The sequence below is a fragment of the Sinocyclocheilus rhinocerous genome, unplaced genomic scaffold (genome assembly GCF_001515625.1).
Source record: "Sinocyclocheilus rhinocerous isolate Xijiao unplaced genomic scaffold, SAMN03320098_v1.1 scaffold1994, whole genome shotgun sequence".
NCBI classification, from domain to species: domain Eukaryota; kingdom Metazoa; phylum Chordata; class Actinopteri; order Cypriniformes; family Cyprinidae; genus Sinocyclocheilus; species Sinocyclocheilus rhinocerous.
The window spans coordinates 99305-116813 of NW_015666538.1; the positions used below are offsets into that span (position 1 = coordinate 99305).

General features: G+C 37.3%; 1 protein-coding gene across 1 annotated transcript in view; it reads left to right on the forward strand.

The window, feature by feature from the left end:
* Positions 1-16477, forward strand: part of LOC107732595 (ankyrin-2-like) — a 47367-nt gene extending 30890 nt beyond the window's left edge. The window contains exons 24-30 of the mRNA XM_016543962.1: positions 78-155; positions 638-769; positions 2169-2318; positions 2471-2651; positions 2743-2818; positions 14043-14126; positions 16227-16477. Coding sequence (XP_016399448.1) covers positions 78-155; positions 638-769; positions 2169-2318; positions 2471-2651; positions 2743-2818; positions 14043-14126; positions 16227-16241 — 716 coding nt within the window. The 3' untranslated portion in view covers positions 16242-16477. The remainder of the gene's footprint in view (positions 1-77; positions 156-637; positions 770-2168; positions 2319-2470; positions 2652-2742; positions 2819-14042; positions 14127-16226) is intronic.
* Positions 16478-17509: the final 1032 nt, after the last annotated feature.

Sequence of the window (17509 nt, forward strand, 5' to 3'; positions counted from 1 at the left end):
AAAAAAAAAAAAAAAAAAACTTCCAGTATTAGATCTGTGTGCTTATGTGGGTCTTGCTGCTTTGCTGGAATTTGCAGTAGATCCACAGGATGAGGCTGACAGGAAAGAGGGTTGCCTGGCTGTAATAGCAGACCACCTTGGTTTCAGCTGGTCAGGTAAGCAGCTTTTTTGAATATCAATTAACCAGCTTACAGAAATTTTGTCATTACGTTAATTCATTTACAGTGACTTGTGAGCAGAGAGCTTAGATTTTGACAGAGCAATACAGTAAGTATACAGAATTATACAGAAAGTATTAATATGAACTTTAAACAGGTACCTTGGTTTCAAAATGTTTGGGAACCACTGCTCTATACTCACATACTCACAGAACTCTAATCATACAGTTTAAGAGTGACCCAGCAATACTGGAAAATATATTGTGGTTAAAATTGTAGAAATGTTTAAGAGGTTGGGATACTTTTACGTTATGTTTGTATTTGTTTGCAATAATTGTCATCACTACTTTTTATTTTTGTAAACTTTATTTCAGCACATATACTGCCTTACAGTCATAAGGACACTTTGTTTCATAAGTATACTTTGTTGATCTGAATTAAATGCATGATTTATTACCAATGTGTTTTTGTTCAAGCAGAATTCGCTCGAGAGCTTGAATTCAGTGAGGTACAGATCAATCAGCTAAGAAATGAGAATCCAAATTCTCTACAAGACCAAAGCCATGCCCTCATAAGGCTATGGAAAGTAAGGGAGGGCAAAAATACTACAGGTAAGACTACTGATTATGGGTTTTCCGTTAGTTTGTATTTAAATTTGCATTGCAGATAGCAAACATTATTAAATCTGAGATCAGTTAATTTAAATAATTATTTTAAGTTTTCCGCTCAGCCACCACAAATGTGCAGCACCCTTCTGAAACCACTTTTCTGTAATTAATTCAGCAGCAACTGCTTCACAGATAGAATTCAATAAACTTTCTACAATTATATTTTAAAAAATGCATCATTGAAAATGTTTGGTTAAAAAAAATTCAATTTTTGAGCAAGTACATAAAAACAGTGTCCAAAACAGCACTGTTGCATAGAATTTGAACTAATCAGCTATTTGGTGATGAATATGGACTGTTCTAAACAGCAACCCTTGCTGACCTCTGTGGAATTATCAAAACATCAAACTCAGTGAGTCTGCAATCAAAAAGGGAAAGTGACAGAGCCTGTGACAAAACAAGATCCGAACCACAGTGGCAGATATGATATTTACCTGCTCAGATTTTTTTTTTCTGATAAAGACTTAGTCGAAATATCTTATTATTGTCTTGGTGCAGCATGACAAATCTGCTCTTATATGGTGATCACCAGTAACCATGGGGTAAACATCATATTCATCCACGCTGTACAGAAGTGCCAAAAAACAACTGATGTAAAAGAAATACTCTGCAAATAACATGCAACTTTGTTTCAATTTCATGGAAATAGAGAGGCCAGTGTTCTGTAGTGCAGCTTTGATTATTTATTTCTTCTTCATTTTGGCACTTAAAGGGATAGTTCACCCCAAAATGAAAATTCTATCATTAATTACTCACCCTCATGTCATTCCAAATTACGGTTGAACCACTGATGTCACATTGACTATTTTATAGATGTACTTACTACGTTTCTGGGCCTGGGAACGTTTCAGTTGCATTACTGTCTATGCAGGGTCAGAAAGCTCTCGGATTTCATAAAAAAATACCTCAATTTGTGTTCCGAAGATGAATGAAGGTCTTATGGGTTTGGAATGACGTGGGTGAGTAATTAATGATAGAATTTTCATTTTGGGTGAATTATCCCTTTAACTCGCCATTGTTGTAAATTGATTGACTAAATGAGATATTACTTTTTTAAGTATTCAGGCATATAATATTCAGTCGAAAAATTGGGTGAAAAATTACAAGCAGACATGTAACATAAAATAGCCATATCTTACCACCAGAACATCATAGAGACACTGGGCTCTTTTGACTTGGGGCAGTGTTGTGATGCCCAGTGTTATGTACATAGTAAAAGGAAACAAATTATGGCATTGTGGCTGCGGGTTCTGCCAAAGAAAGAGGATCACTCACATTGTCTGGTTGTCTGTTGCATTCTAGTAGACAAAAATATACATAACATAATCTCTCCACTTATCAGCAGAGAACACTTTGATGAGGACACTTACAAAAATAAATCGTATGGACATTGTTAATCTCATCGAAACAAAAATCATCCAGTCCAGTCAAGACCAGTCATCACACACCTATGCAGAAATTGAGCAAACCATATCATTGGATCATAGTGAAGGTATGGATGATAATAACTTGAAACTTATTAGGTTGGTGTTTTTTAATATAGAAAGTCACATTATTATTCATCACTTTTCCAGAAGATGATGAATCGCTGAACTTTTACAATGATTTTACAACATCTCAACAGAAACTATGTTGGCTTTGCAGGTTTTTCAGCCCTACAGGAGGACATGGACAGTCCCAGGCCAGGTCGGCGAGCAGAAGTCACACAAAAAGGATCAGAACTTGGACCTCTGGTGGCATCTGTCGAGGATCTCTCCTGCAATGTATCTTCCTTTGATGATTCCAAGAAAGAGAGGTTGCTGACAGACAAAGAGATGGGTTCAGAGTAAGTTAATTCTATTCCTGACCTATACCATTAAAAATGTATTAATAATACACTGTAATAAGTTATTTAAATTTGATTCTCTATTTGTCAGAGTGGTCGGAGCCTCAGCACATAGTTCCTTTGATATGGTTGGACTGAGGCAACAGTTCCCAGGCACTATCAAAAAAGTAAGTCCCTTCTTTAACCTGTACAATGTTGTTCCCTGGAGACTGCAGTCTCACGTTTATAGCCCAGTTTACAAAGGTGGTACTGTTTCCAAAGAATCATCAAACAATACACATGAAACTGTGAAAGATCCTCTCCAAGTGTTAGGAGCAACTAGGGGTCAATATATCCCAGCCTCCACCCAACAGGATGATGAACAGATTGTTCCAGCCATTAATTCAATGGAAGGGTACAAGCTGAGAAAGAGACAAACAACCCTGTCAGATTTTAGGCACACCCTGTTGGAATCTGAGAATGCCGAGGCAGATTTCGATGAGTTGTCTGTGGAACTCAAGCTAAATTCTGAAGATTATATTACCTCACCTGTTTCCAGTGCAATACATTTCTTTACATCCCCATCAAATGTAAATAAAGAAATTGCATCTGCCTCACCGAATAAATATGAGGCTGCACTTCCAAAGAAACCAAGTGAGAGTGAGGATTATATACAGCGCCACGTTGAGGAAGTTTCTGACAGATTCTATAGAACCCTTTTTGGTGAAGGTTATGTCTCACCTGAGTTATGTAAAATGAGTGTAATTGTAGAGACTTATATGTTCCACGAAAATGAGATTTCTTCTGTGGATGAAGGGAATTGTAACATCATTCCTGTCTGTGTACAAGAATCTTCAGATGTTTCCAAAGATATTGATGTTAATCAGTTTGTAAGCACAGAATTGTCCACTGAAGGAACACAAAGAATAACTCAAATAATTTCCAGTCCTCTTCAACAACCTAGCATGTCTGTTGCACTTGTAAGTGGAACAGGCATTACAGAGAAGATTACCCCTTCTTTGCTCAATCAAATGTCACTTGATTCAGTTACTGAGCAGCCACATATATTACCACTTCCAATAACTGATTCTGGTTCTTCAGAAGCAAGGGTTGAAGTAGCCATACCAATTACTCTAACCAAACCAACAGATGCTGAATGCACAAAAACTGAATATACCACCTCAACATCAGCTGAAGTTACGGAGAGTAGACCTCTTACACCTGTATCTTTAACATCCCAAGTTGAGCTAAGATCTTTGTCACCAGATATAGAGTTTGAATATTTTGATAACCTTGGAATGACTTCATCTGAATATAGATCATCACCAGAATCAGTGGATTCTTTGCCTTTAGACTCACCAGTACCATTTGGATATAGACCGTCTTCACCAGACTCATGCATATTAATGGCTGAATTAAGAGTATCTTCACCTGAATCTGTAACTTCAGTGAATGACTGCACTCTCCTCTCTGTTGACTCGCCATTGCCTGATTTTAGGCCAGCTACACCTTTGCCAACTTTTGAAAATGACACACCTGAATTAACAATACATGTTGAAGAACACAAAACATTACATGCTTCTGGTGAAAAAACGGTCCATCTTACAGGATATTCAGACAATTCACTCGGAGCATATTATTTTGAAGTGACTGATGACACAGAAAGACCTATTTCACCTGGTTCTGTGATTTTCTACTGATCATTATCACCTGAATCAAATAGATCTAGGTCTCCTATGTCTATCAGTTCTGACATTTTTGATAGCGAACACTCCACCGAAAAAAGTTTTGAAAACTATACTCCATCTCCTTATGCAATTTTGACTGAATTAAGACCATCATCTCCAGAATCAACAGCACCTGTAAATGAATATAGAGTACTTCCCCCGGATCCCCCAATTCCTTGTTTTGCAACAGAAGTGCAAAATGACTCTTCAGTACTCATGACAGTATACAGTTCACCATCACTAAAATCTGAAATCTCAGACATAGACTGTGATCTGATATCATTAGAGTGTCTAGCTGGAAGTCGACCATCATCACCTGAATCAACTGCATCTCTCAATAACCAGAGATGCCTTTCCCCTGATTCTCCTCTTCCCAGCTTTACTCAAAAGTGGGAAAAGTTTCATACCTTCTAAACTGTATTGATCTCATTCATTTGAGTCAGGCCTCTCAGATAATGAAAACAAACCAATATCAGTATCTCCTGAATCATTTACATTGATAAATGAACACATACTCCTTTCACCTGATTCACCTGTGCCTGTATATAGAACCACATTACACTTTAATGTAATCCAGTTTGGGAGCCAAAGAGACTCGTCTCCTGAATTAGAAACATCTGATATTGAATATTTGCATTCTGAGCCTTTGATCTGTGAACCAAGATCGCAAACTCCAGAATCAGTAATTTTAGAGGCTGAATATGTTCCTTTGTCCACGGTTATAGTAGAAAGTGTTAATTTGGAAGGTGAGCCAATAGAAAAAAAATACACTCAAATATTAACTACTGAGTACTAAATCACTATACAATGAGGAACAAAGTGTGAGTGAATTGCCAAAACCAAAGTATACTTTTATGTCTAAAACTATGCTTAGCAATCGTATTGCCAAAATATTTGATCCACACTACAAAGACTGCTCTAGGCTTGTTGTTTTGAACAACACTGGAGATGTTTCAACAACTTTATATAGTCCACAAGAAATACACCCACCCACTACAGAATCCAAAATTCACGATTCTTTTGAACAAAACCTACCTGTCAAGTGTACAGTGAATAGTCAGGATTTACCTCAGTTTCAACTGAATTTTGAAAGTCCAGCAATTTTCCAATGTCAACACAAACCCCTTTCGTCACATCATCAATTTAGACCGATATCCCCAGAATCACTTGTGCTTGATGACACTCTTGAAGCAACTGAGTGTAGACCCTTGTCTCCTGAATCAGTATCATCAATTAATGAGTTCAGGCCACTATCACCTGACTCACCTGTAACTGAATTCAGTGGATTTCTCTCTCAGAGTACCTTTTCAGTAACCAGTCATAGATCATGATCATCATTCATTGTGCTCAGAGAATACAGAATATGAAACTTACTTTGAAGACCTGTTTACTGTAGAAAATTGTTTCAGGGCATTCACACCAGCATCAGACACCTCACTGAACGAGTTTAGATTGCTCTCACCAGACTCACCATTGCCACAATATTTCACAGCCTTTGAAACAATTCCTTTAAAGGATTGTAATTCCTCATCCCCTGAATCTGCATTGACAGAACAGGAACATGTATATATTTTTAATCCAGTGGCTTCTCCAGAATCATTTGATGAACACAGACCTCTTTCCCCTGATTTACCAATATCTGCACCAGATTCTCCAATACCTCAATATTATGCTCACTTACACCTTTTTACAGATCCTCACCCCCTGAATCAATAGTGACAGACAGGTATACAGAACGGTTTATTTGATGACATGATGATTAATTTTAGAAGGTCCTCATCGGAGTCCGTAACATCACAATGAAAACAGACCTCTGTCCCCTGATTCACCTATTCCTCACTTCAAAGTGGCCACATACCCAGTTATCATGCCACTTACAGGATCTCGACCAACCTCTCCAGAAACAGTCACTTTGGATGTTGAAAATACAGTTTGTCAGTCCGACCTTAATTCAGAGCAAAGATTTGATTCTCCTCAGTCTATAATATCAGAGATTGAGATTAGACCACTGTCCCATGACTCACCTGTACCTCAATTCATGACATTATTCCCTCAGAGTACTTTGCCAGTAACAGGACCTAGATCATGTTCACCTCAGTCACTGTGCTCAGAGAATACAGAATATGAACCTTACCTTGAAGATTTGTTAACAATAGAAAATCGACCAGATTCCCCCGATTCAATTTTATCAGATACTGACAAAAAACCATATTCTCCAGACTCCTTGCCTGAATGGAGACCCATGTCACCTGACTCTGCCATGCTTTTGAAATACATTAGAGGGACTTCTGCAGAGTCAAATGGGTCCATGAATGAATGTAGACCCCTATCTCCAGACTCACCTACACCCCAGTATTTTCCAGCAGTCTTTGAATCAGTTTCTGTTACAGAATATAGGTCCTCATCTCCTGAATCTGCATTATCAGATGCAGAATGTGAATTAAATGTTTTCAACCTAAATTCTTCTCCAGAATCAACAGAATCTATAAATGATGAAAGGTCTGACTTTCAATCTCTGTCTCCTGATTCTTCAATATCTCAGTATATACCTGTCAATTTGAACCAACAATGGTTACAACTTATCACTATCCCCTGAATCAATACTATCAGAAATAGATATGCAGACAGATGTATTTGATGACTTGGTGATTGACCTTAGAAGGTCCTCATCAGAGTCATTCACATCACTTAATGAAAACAGACCTCTGTCCCCTGATTCACCTTTTCCTCAGTTCAAAGTGGCCACACACATATTTATAATGGCACTTTCAGTTTCCCAACCAACCTCTCCAGAAACATTATCAGATGAGGAATGGGAATTAAATGTTTTCACCCTAGATTCTTATCCAGAATCAACAGAATCTATAAATGATGAAAGACCTGACTTTAGATCATTATCCCCAGATTCTCCAGTATCACAATATTATACCTTTCATTTTGAACCAACAATGGTAACAGGTTACACATCGCTATCCCCTGAATCAGTACTGTCAGAAATACATATGCAGACCGATGTATTTGATGACTTGGTCATTGATCTTAGAAGATCCTCTTGGGAGTCAATTGCATCGATTGATGAAAACAGAACACTGTCCCCTGATTCACCTTTTCCAGACTTTACACTACCCAGTCAATCACTTATCATGCCAGAGAGAGGCTCCTGTCCAACTTCCCCAGAATTGGACTGTATGGATGACGAAAATACACTTTATCAAACTTACCTTAATTCAGAAAAAAGACCTGACTCTCCCCAGTCTATAATATCTGGCGGTATACCATTGTCCTCTGACTCACCTGTACCTCAATTCAGTGTGTTATTCTCACAGATTGCTTTGCCAGTATTAGGACGTGGATCGTGTTCACCTCAATCACTGTGCTCAGGGACTACAGAATATGAACCTTCTTTTGAAGACCTGTTTATTAGAGGCTCTTCTTCACAGTCAATTGAGTCCATGAGTGAATGTAGAAATCCCGACTCACCTGTACCACATTACTCGGAATTATTCATTGAACCAAGCCCAATAAAAGGACATGGGTCATCCTCACCTGAGTCCATGACATCAGATGTTGGTTATGATTTATGAGTTAGAGGTCAGTGATCAAAATCTGAGTATAGACTTCCTTCTCTGGGTTTAGTATCAGAGAATGAACCTACCTCAGGTGAGAGTAAATCTCATTTGGCTTATTTTAGGGCATCCTCACCAGACTCTGACACCTTAGTTAATTACTTTAAATTGCTCTCACCTGACTCACCTGTGCCACAGAATTTCCCAGCTGTTTTTGAATCAGTTCCAGATTATAGGTCTTTATCAAATTATATGTCCTCATACCCTGAGTTTGAATTGTCAGAGGAGGAACTAAATGTTTTAATCTCAGAAGCTTCTCCAGAATCTTTAAAGGGGTCATATGATGCGATTAAAATTTTTCCTTTCTCTTTGGAGTGTTACAAGCTCTTGGTGCATAAAGAAGATCTGTAAAGTTGAAAAAGACTAAAGTCTGAAATCCAAAGAGATTTTCTTTATAAAAGTTAAGAGTCAGCCACGCCTACCTAAAACGGCTCATTCTAACACACCCCCACATATCTACGTCACATCACACATGCAGACATGGTTTTATGTTTACGTGCCGCGTGCCAAGGCAACGGGTAAAAAAACAGTATAAGTCATTATAATCCGTAATTATGTCCTCACTGGATGCAACGAATGCCTTGTTTATAATGGGTTTTCATGTTTTTGAATCATCGCTCCGGCTTGACAGGGCGTCATCACAGTATGGAGGGGGCGTAACATTTCCGTCACATGCTTGAGGTATTCGGCCAATCATAACGCACTGGATAGCTGGCCAATCACAGCACACCTTGCTTTTCAGAACGATGAGCTTTGTAAAAATCGATGCGTTTCAGAAAGGCGGGGCATAGAGGAGAAACAATAATGTACAGTATGTGGAAAATAATGTGTTTTTTGAACCTTAAACCACATAAACACATTTCATTACACCAAATACACAAAATAATGTTCTTTTTAGCAACATCATATGACCCCTTTAAATGAAGGCAGATCTCTCTCCCCTGATTCACGTATACCCATGCCAGATTCTCCAATACTTCAGTATTATGCTTCACACTTTGAACCAACAATGGTAACAGGATACAGGTCAACATCTAATCAGACGATATTATCAGAATTAGAAATGCAGACAGATCTATTTGATGACTCACTGATGGATCTTAGAATGTCCTCACCAGAATCAATGACATTGGTAACTGAAAACAGACCACTGTCCTGTGATTCTCCTGTTCCTGAGTTCACACCATCCACATGTTCATTTTTCATACCAGAATCAGATTCACTATCAAAGTCCTCAGTCTCTTTGGGTGATGAAAATGAATTATATCCGTCAGACCTTAGTACAGGGCAAAGACCTGACTCTCCTGAATCAGTAATATCAGAAATTGAGCCTAGACCAGTTTCCCCTCACTCAGTAAGTGATTACAGACCAATGTCACCTCATACAGCAATGTCGATGGTAGATCATGCATCTCAAGAATTCTTTACATCATTGGAAGAGTGTAGAACATTACCTCCAGACTCTGTTCCACAGTTTTCTTGTATACATAAAATATCCCCTATAAATGTACACCGATCAGAGTCCTCTGAGTCACCTACATCAGAGACAGACATTGAACTTTGGGTAAATGCATCTCAAGCTACCGAACAGAGACCTTCCTCACCTGAATCAATCATGTCCTTGAATGAAAAAAAGACCATTATCACCAGACTCACCTATTTATGACTTCAAGTCATCATTATATGTAAATGTCACCCCAAAAGCCACATACAGATCATCCTCCCTAGAATTAATTGTATATGGTGTAGAATTTGACATGGCAAGCTTTGCATCTGAGGATGATACATGGACTGAAAACACCTTATCTCCTGCATCAGGTAAAATATATCCTGTGGATCAATGTTATATATAAATAGAACACAATCACACTGATGATCAAAGACAACAATCACTTGGCCACGAACTATCCAACATTGTGACATATCTGCCATTACACAAGACTTTCTGAATGGTGCCTCAATATAAACTTGTGTACAAAGCTGTTCCCTTAGCATTAATATCCCAGTTGTATGATCCTCGATATAGAGGCAAAACTTTCTGTCCTAAGCCAGGTGTGTTTGAGTATTCTGGATGTAAAAAGATGATTTTGAAGACTTTTCCTAAAATAAAGGCAAATAATGAATGCACTGAGCAACACAATTATGACATTTCCAACAGTGCTATATCTTATAGTGAAACTTCCTCACCTTTTGATACCCGTTCTCTGCAATCACATATGCAAACAGAATCATTGGATATATTTATTTTTTAAATCAAGCATTTTCCACTGATTCTTTGTTTTATTGTACAAGTTTAAATGCATGTCTAATGGACTCTTCAGATAGGAGAGCCTCTTCACCAGAATCATATTCATCTGTAAATGAGTACAGGCAACTCTCTCCTGAATCACCAATTCCTGAGCACAGACCTTCATTACCATGAGCAGAGTTTTTGGTCGAAGTCGACCCTTATCCCCTGAGATGATTTTTTCAGGGAATGAATTTCAAAGTCTTTCACCAGATTCACCTATACCTGAATACTCAACACCATCACCACTTCCAAATGAACATACATCTGAATCTAGTGAGTTATTCATGCAACACAAATCCATTTTGAGTCCACCGTCCCCTTCAGTGTGTAATGATCAAAGTTCTGATATGGGCTCAGTGTATCCTGAATCATATTCATCATGGTACCCACTGCCACAATGGATCATGTCAGAAAACAGACCTTTATCATCTATCTCCGATTTTTCAAACACTGATTCTAGATCTTTATCACCTCAAATGTTCTGTCTTGAAATAGAATTGCGAAACCCATCACCCGAAGCAGTAACATTTGACATAGAACTAACTGAAAATATTACTCCAGATCCTTTCGTTTTTGAGACATTTTATCAACCCAAATCACCTGAATCAGTGATAATTGAATCTGAAGATGAGTTTTATGACAATTTGAATGATTTGTCTTTTTCTGACATTGATAAGATTAAGAAAGATTTACCTGTCTTCAAAAATGATTCTGCTTTGCTGAATCTAGTGACATTTGACATTTGCATGGAACAAATCGAGTCTCCACATGAAAAAGATTAGCTTCAGTCTGTTTCTGAAATTAGGATTGAGTGTTCATTCGATGAAGGACTAAAACCAAATGCATCTCACGATATAGCATCTGAGCAAACACAAAAGAACACACAAAGTGTAACAAAGATAATTACTTACTGTGAAGAACAGGACATAATCACAGCAACAAGTGCATTTGCAAGTGAAGAAACTAGCAAAAGCCTCAAAATCCATAAAATAGATGAAAAGAGACACATGGAAAGTTCACAGCAACAAAAAGAAGATCTAGGACATGATTTAAGAAAACTGGCCCCTCAAGATGACAAAAAAAGGGTAAGAAGTTGAGCATGCAGCTGTCAATATTGTGCGTTCATAACAATGTATCCCAAGAGGAATGTAGTGTCATGTCTGCCCTGAAATACAGATTTTTTTAGTTCTGAATCTACTAACAAATCAAGACTAAATGGACAACTCTTGAGGAGTGTGCAGTTTACAAGAGTATGGTCAATTTTGAGAATGTTTACTAATTCACCATAATGGTTTTGATGTAATTTTAAGACTGCTGTGTTTGTAATGAGACTTATTATCATCTGCATGTTTATTAAGGGATATCCTTATTATGCATCAGATGTTAAAGCATGTAATTTTTTTTCAGTCTTTCGATACAACAAAATGTTGGATTTGTTTTAAGTAATTCACACAAATAGGGAGAAACATTGTTTTGTTTCCTTTCATTTTGCACAGGACAGTGTCTCTGAGGACATTCATTTAGTGCCTCAAGTAAAAGATTTAAGTCTAAGAAAAGGAGATACACCATCAATTTCAAGAAGTTTAGAGCCTCAACTAAAGTTAACAGCATCTTTGTTGACCAGTGAATCATCAAAAGAGCCATATCTAGCCACATGTGTCTCCAGTATACCTGAGCACAACAAATCTCAGTCCGACCCACAAATCCACTCCTGATTCATCACCTGAAGAACCTAAAGCATTAAATGGATTGCAAGAAGTAACTTATTTTCAGTTTCATCTCAAAGACTCTCACAGAAGGGTTGAACTAAATCAAATGGATTCCTCTGTGTTTAGTTTGGGTCTTGAATCATGTGATTATAAAAATGTGCCCTCAAGATCTGTGAAGACACCATCAGCATGCACTCAGGTGCCACTTGCTGATTTAAGTCCCATTCCACCTATATTTAACACATCCTCTTCTGATCAAGGGAATTCTCCAGAATCCCATGAATCTCTAGAAAAGAGAATATCGTGTGCTGCAAGGACTGTCCAGCTTTCCCCATATTTCAAATGTGTCATTTCTACATTTGAAAAGGCATCACCATCATTAGGTTATGATAAGCCTGGAACTTATCCACTTGTAGCTTCTATGACACCTTGTACTTTCGAAGTGACTCGGGAGCTCAAAGCCATTGTAGATGGCTACAAAACTGACGGGTGACCAGATGCAGTTAGATGCCACTGCAGTTTTAGATGCTGACTCTCCACTTTACAGTCTTAATCTTAAAGCCAGGCCAAGACCTGTTCATGCAGATAGCACTGAGTCAGATGCTGAGTTTTTTGATCGCCGACAAACGTTTTCTGATACATCTGAGCCAGAGGTCAGATCATCAGAAGTTTTAGATGTTCCTCAAACAATTTACCACGTTGAGGAACTTCCATCTTTATCAAGCAGCCCTGAATAGCTGACAGGCATCTCTAAACTTAGAGAGCACACACAGTTGAAAAATGATGAGCGGCCCTTATCCTGGGCCAGTGAGGACCAACCCATAGTTCTTGAGCCAGAGGAAGAATACACTGATGAGGCTGGTGAGGAGAAGGGTTTATCTTACGATTATACAGGTGATCATTCATTTGCTGAAGAGCTACCTCCAATAGAGGGAGCACAATATGATGACAATGATGACTGTCTAGGAAGGGTAAGTGATGTGACGTGGCCAAGTATGATTACCCATACTAGGAATTAGTGCTCTGCATTTAACCCATCCTAAGTGCACACACACAGCAGTGAACACCCACCATGTTACGAGTCCGACTCTCTAACCATTAGGCCACGACTTCCCCGTAAAAAAGCCCGTAAAAAATTGACATTCACGCTCAGTTTCTGAAGGCAGAGTGTTGTAACTCTCTGGCCTGTGCTAACAAACTTACTCAAGCCCTAATGGAACATTTCAAAACATTTCAATACCAGCAAACTAATATTTGGTGTTTTGATAAAAAAAAATAAACATAGTTTATATGTGTGCACCCATTGCTTTCACTTAGCTGAAGTAACTTAAAGTGTTGGATATAATGTGACAACTGACAAACAGCAATATTATTTTTTTCTTGACTGCATGTTAATGGAACTTCCGGAGTACAGGCTTTGCATGGTGTGACGTGCAAGTATATGAGATATACGATACTACTTAAGACATGCCACCACAATGCACCTCTGCTATTCTTAGGAAATAGCTGAAGAGGTTTGCTGTCTGATAGTTCAGAGGAGGAGGTGTTGACCACCAGGGTGGTGCGGTGCAGAGTTATAATTCAGGTACCTGTTTTGAGTGTGTGCACTGGTGTCATTGGACCCACATTTCCATATTTTGGTGTGATATGGAACATTGAAAGTGTTTTCATTTGCTGTAACAATGATGAAAGACAAATATATATATATATTTTTTAATTTCCCATATTTTCTTTCAGGACTGAAGTTAACCCTTTCCATAAGCATTATTATTTTCACTCTCATAGTTTGAAACAAAAAAGAAAATGTTAGTATATGAATTGTAAGTGAATATATAGTAAATAATAAAAAATATATATAAACAAAAACTCTGACTGTATATCAATTTCTGTGAATGTGGGTAGAGTCAGTTACCATTATATTCTTACAGAAACCCTAATGGGTCTCATTAATGAAACAAAACACATTTCTTGTCAATAACTTGTTCAATTAAAACAGGTTTTATAAACACATTAATTAATTTTGCTTGTGTTACATGTATGATTTTTATTATATTTTTTAGGGTGACGAGATGCCCGAAATCCCTCCTCAGGCTGTGACAGAAGAGAAATACACTGATGAGTATGGAAACATGGTGGTCAAAAAGGTAAATGCTTTAACTTTCATCTTTTCTGTGTCTTTTCACAGATTCAGTCAGCACTATGTAATGTCCATATTTGCCCAATATTTGTTACAGTTGATGAAGTAAAAACCCTGCAGCATAATAATTTTATTTGGTTAATTGTAGGTTGCCTTTAAAATAATGCATGCTATTTGAAAGTAATGTGAATTACCTTAACATTTACTGTGAAAATGTCGATTATATTTTCTCTAAATAGTTTAAACTTACTTTAAATAGTGTTTATTGCTGTGATGAAGTATGAACATTGGAGCGTTTTAGTTTATATTTTAGGTTCTTTACCTAATGTTTAATGGATTATTGTAGTGTCATGCATTTTTTTTTTTCTGTGATTGACACTACGCACTGGTATCTTCATAGCCATTGCTTAGTCTCAGCCTCAGGCCTGTCCGCTACCACCGCTACTTTATTACAAGAGTACCCTACTAATCCAGGGACAATAATTGAAAATAATAATAATTTAAAAATTAATTTAAAGATAATATAATAATGTTGTGTAGTATTTAATACTATAGACACAGACAGTTTTACTCACTGAAAGATTTATTCGTCATAATATTCGTCAATTATTACTTAATAATTGTATTCGAGTCTTACACACATGCTATACAGATAATGTAGAAAGAGTCTTGCATTCATTTGAGTGATGACAGCTATTATGGGAGTGGCTTGATGGAGCGCAGATGGAGCGCAGATAACATGATTTTGACCCTTAAGAAACTTTCATTAATGCTGTCACGTAACAAATCTGTTCAAATATAAAATTAAATGAATTGCTAATTACTACATTGAAATAAAAATGTAACGCCTGTACAAATATTAGAAATCGTGAATATAAATAATTGGGAATCATGTAAAAAATTTAAATAAAATAAAAACAGAGCACATTTCATTTATCTATTATAACATTTATGTAGTTTTGTCAAGTTTTTTGTCAGGTGTCTTTTTTAATTATATGATTACGTTGCTGTCTTGCCGCCAGCCAGCATTGCTGATCGTGGTTCCGAGTATCGATACATAGCCCCTTTTAAACCAATCCATAAATGCGCAATTATCTCAGATAACTCAATCCAGCCATACTAATCATCAACAACAGGTGCGTTTGAAGAACTCAGGACTACAATCGAGGCATTTGATTGAGTTTAGAAACAGCACTTATTGATATAGTGGACTTTGTGCTTTGTAACTTTGCAGGTCTTTTTCATGTACAAACAGCAACATTACGCACTAAAGGAAGTTGAAAATGTAAAAAAAACAAAAACATAATAGGACCCCTTTAAGATGACAGACTGTTTTCACAATTTATTCATAATTTAAAAAAAGTTATGATGCTAAACCAGAAAATTTGGGGTTTTAAAATATAAGAGACTATGCAGGTCAAAATGTCATTGTAGAGGCATGTTTGTGTGAAAAACCGCCCTGCTTTGTAAGCTATAGCTACAGTGTATTATTTTACTAACATCTCATACTCACTTGACCCATTTCTAAGCACCACCTCCTTTACTTTTTGCATGCTGATAAGTTTTTTAGAACATCAGATTTTCAATGCAATTCAGTTTTTAAGAATGCATTCAACATAGTATTGTTCCTGCATGTACCAGCCTACACCAGCACAAATTTGTTTGTTAGTTCAGGCTGGTGTATACTGGTTTGCTGCTGGTCTAGCTGGTAGATCAGTATCTATAATTAAACTTTATAATTCACTTTTTAGTGACTGTTGCCTCTATTCTGACCTGATTTAATGTATAAATTAATTAAAGGTAAATTAACAATTATTTAACGTAAAACTATAATTGCCTCAGCTATAAAACTGTCCAAACACATATGACTTCCACATTAAGATATCTTATCTAATAATATAGCAGACAGTCACAGCTGCTAAAGTAGGATTGGTCAATAAGGCTAAGTGATATGTCATTTGAAGTTATATATTTGTAATATCTGGAAAGTGTAAGTAAACTGTTATTCAAAGGAATGGTAAACAAGATCAACATGTAATTAACTAATCATTCAATTTTAAAGATGATCTTTTCACACCAGTTGTGATTCTGCAATGTTGATTTGTAGGACCCGGATGCATAAGACACGCACTCAGAAAAGCACAGTAGTGAAGGATGGCCAAGCCAAACAAACCCACCTGGAACGACTGGAGGACAGCCCAGATTCCCTGCGACCCGATGACCTACAGCAGCAGCTGCTTCAACGCTGCTGTACCCCAGAGGTGACTGAAGGGCAAGATTCAGATGCAGGAGAACAGGACAAACAATAAGGCACCACCTCCTGCTATGGGTTGTGGTGGGCATTTAATAGAAATTTCTGCAAATTTATGTCTGTAGCCCTTTATAATAACACAAAATAATTCTTCACTTGCTTACCAGATCCCCTATTATTTATTGCTTGCACTTTTCATTCATGGCAAATAATGGAAACATTTTAACTGCATTATGGCTGAATGTCTTTTTTGTTTTGTTCCTGACTGAATTTATTTTCTCGTTTTGTGACCAAAGATAGTGTTATCCGAATTGCTGAGTGATTTGTATGAAACTGAGATGTTTTTGTGTGCGTACGTGTGTCATTTTGGTTGCTGTGGTATTGTAGAAGCAGAACTAAACATAATAATGGAAAATGAATATGGGTCAGTTTGGATGCTGAGCTCATTGTCTAGCCACTAAAGATGTGAACACATTTGTAAATAATGGACTTTGAAAATGTTTAAAAACACTGTCACTCTTTTGTCTCCTGTAAGTGCTGTACAACTGCATCAATGGACTGCTGTAATTAAAAACATGTCAGATTACTTGCTCAAAATCTCTCAACAGACCTGATAAAATATCACCATAATATCTTTGGGGCATGTGAGTTTGTAACCACAGTTAATCAAGAGCAAGCAATCAGCTATCTGATATAACTGGCTATGTATTTATACTGGCTATGACTGAGATTTAAAAGCAACAAATACATGTCATGCTGTAGTTTTTCTTAATCCCAGAATGCTTCTGAATGGTTTTTACACAGATTACATGAGAATTTATCAGTTTTAAGTGGATGAAATTGCTTGGTTTTTTTTTCTCCATGTTGTCCACTATTAAGGTATTTCATAGTGAAAGAATGCTGTCATTATCTATACATCCATTTTGTTCGTCATTGACCTATTTGTTTTCACGAGTAACATTATGTGTCTAACCTATGTACAGAATATGTATGTGTGTGTTCTCAGATCACTTCTGATCACCACAACTGTGCTTGTGGGCTTGACTTGTATCTTCCCTGTTTGTGATGATCCTCTAGGTCAGGGGTAGGCAAGTTCGGTCCTAGAGAGCCGCAGTCCTGCAGAGTTCAGCTCCAACCCT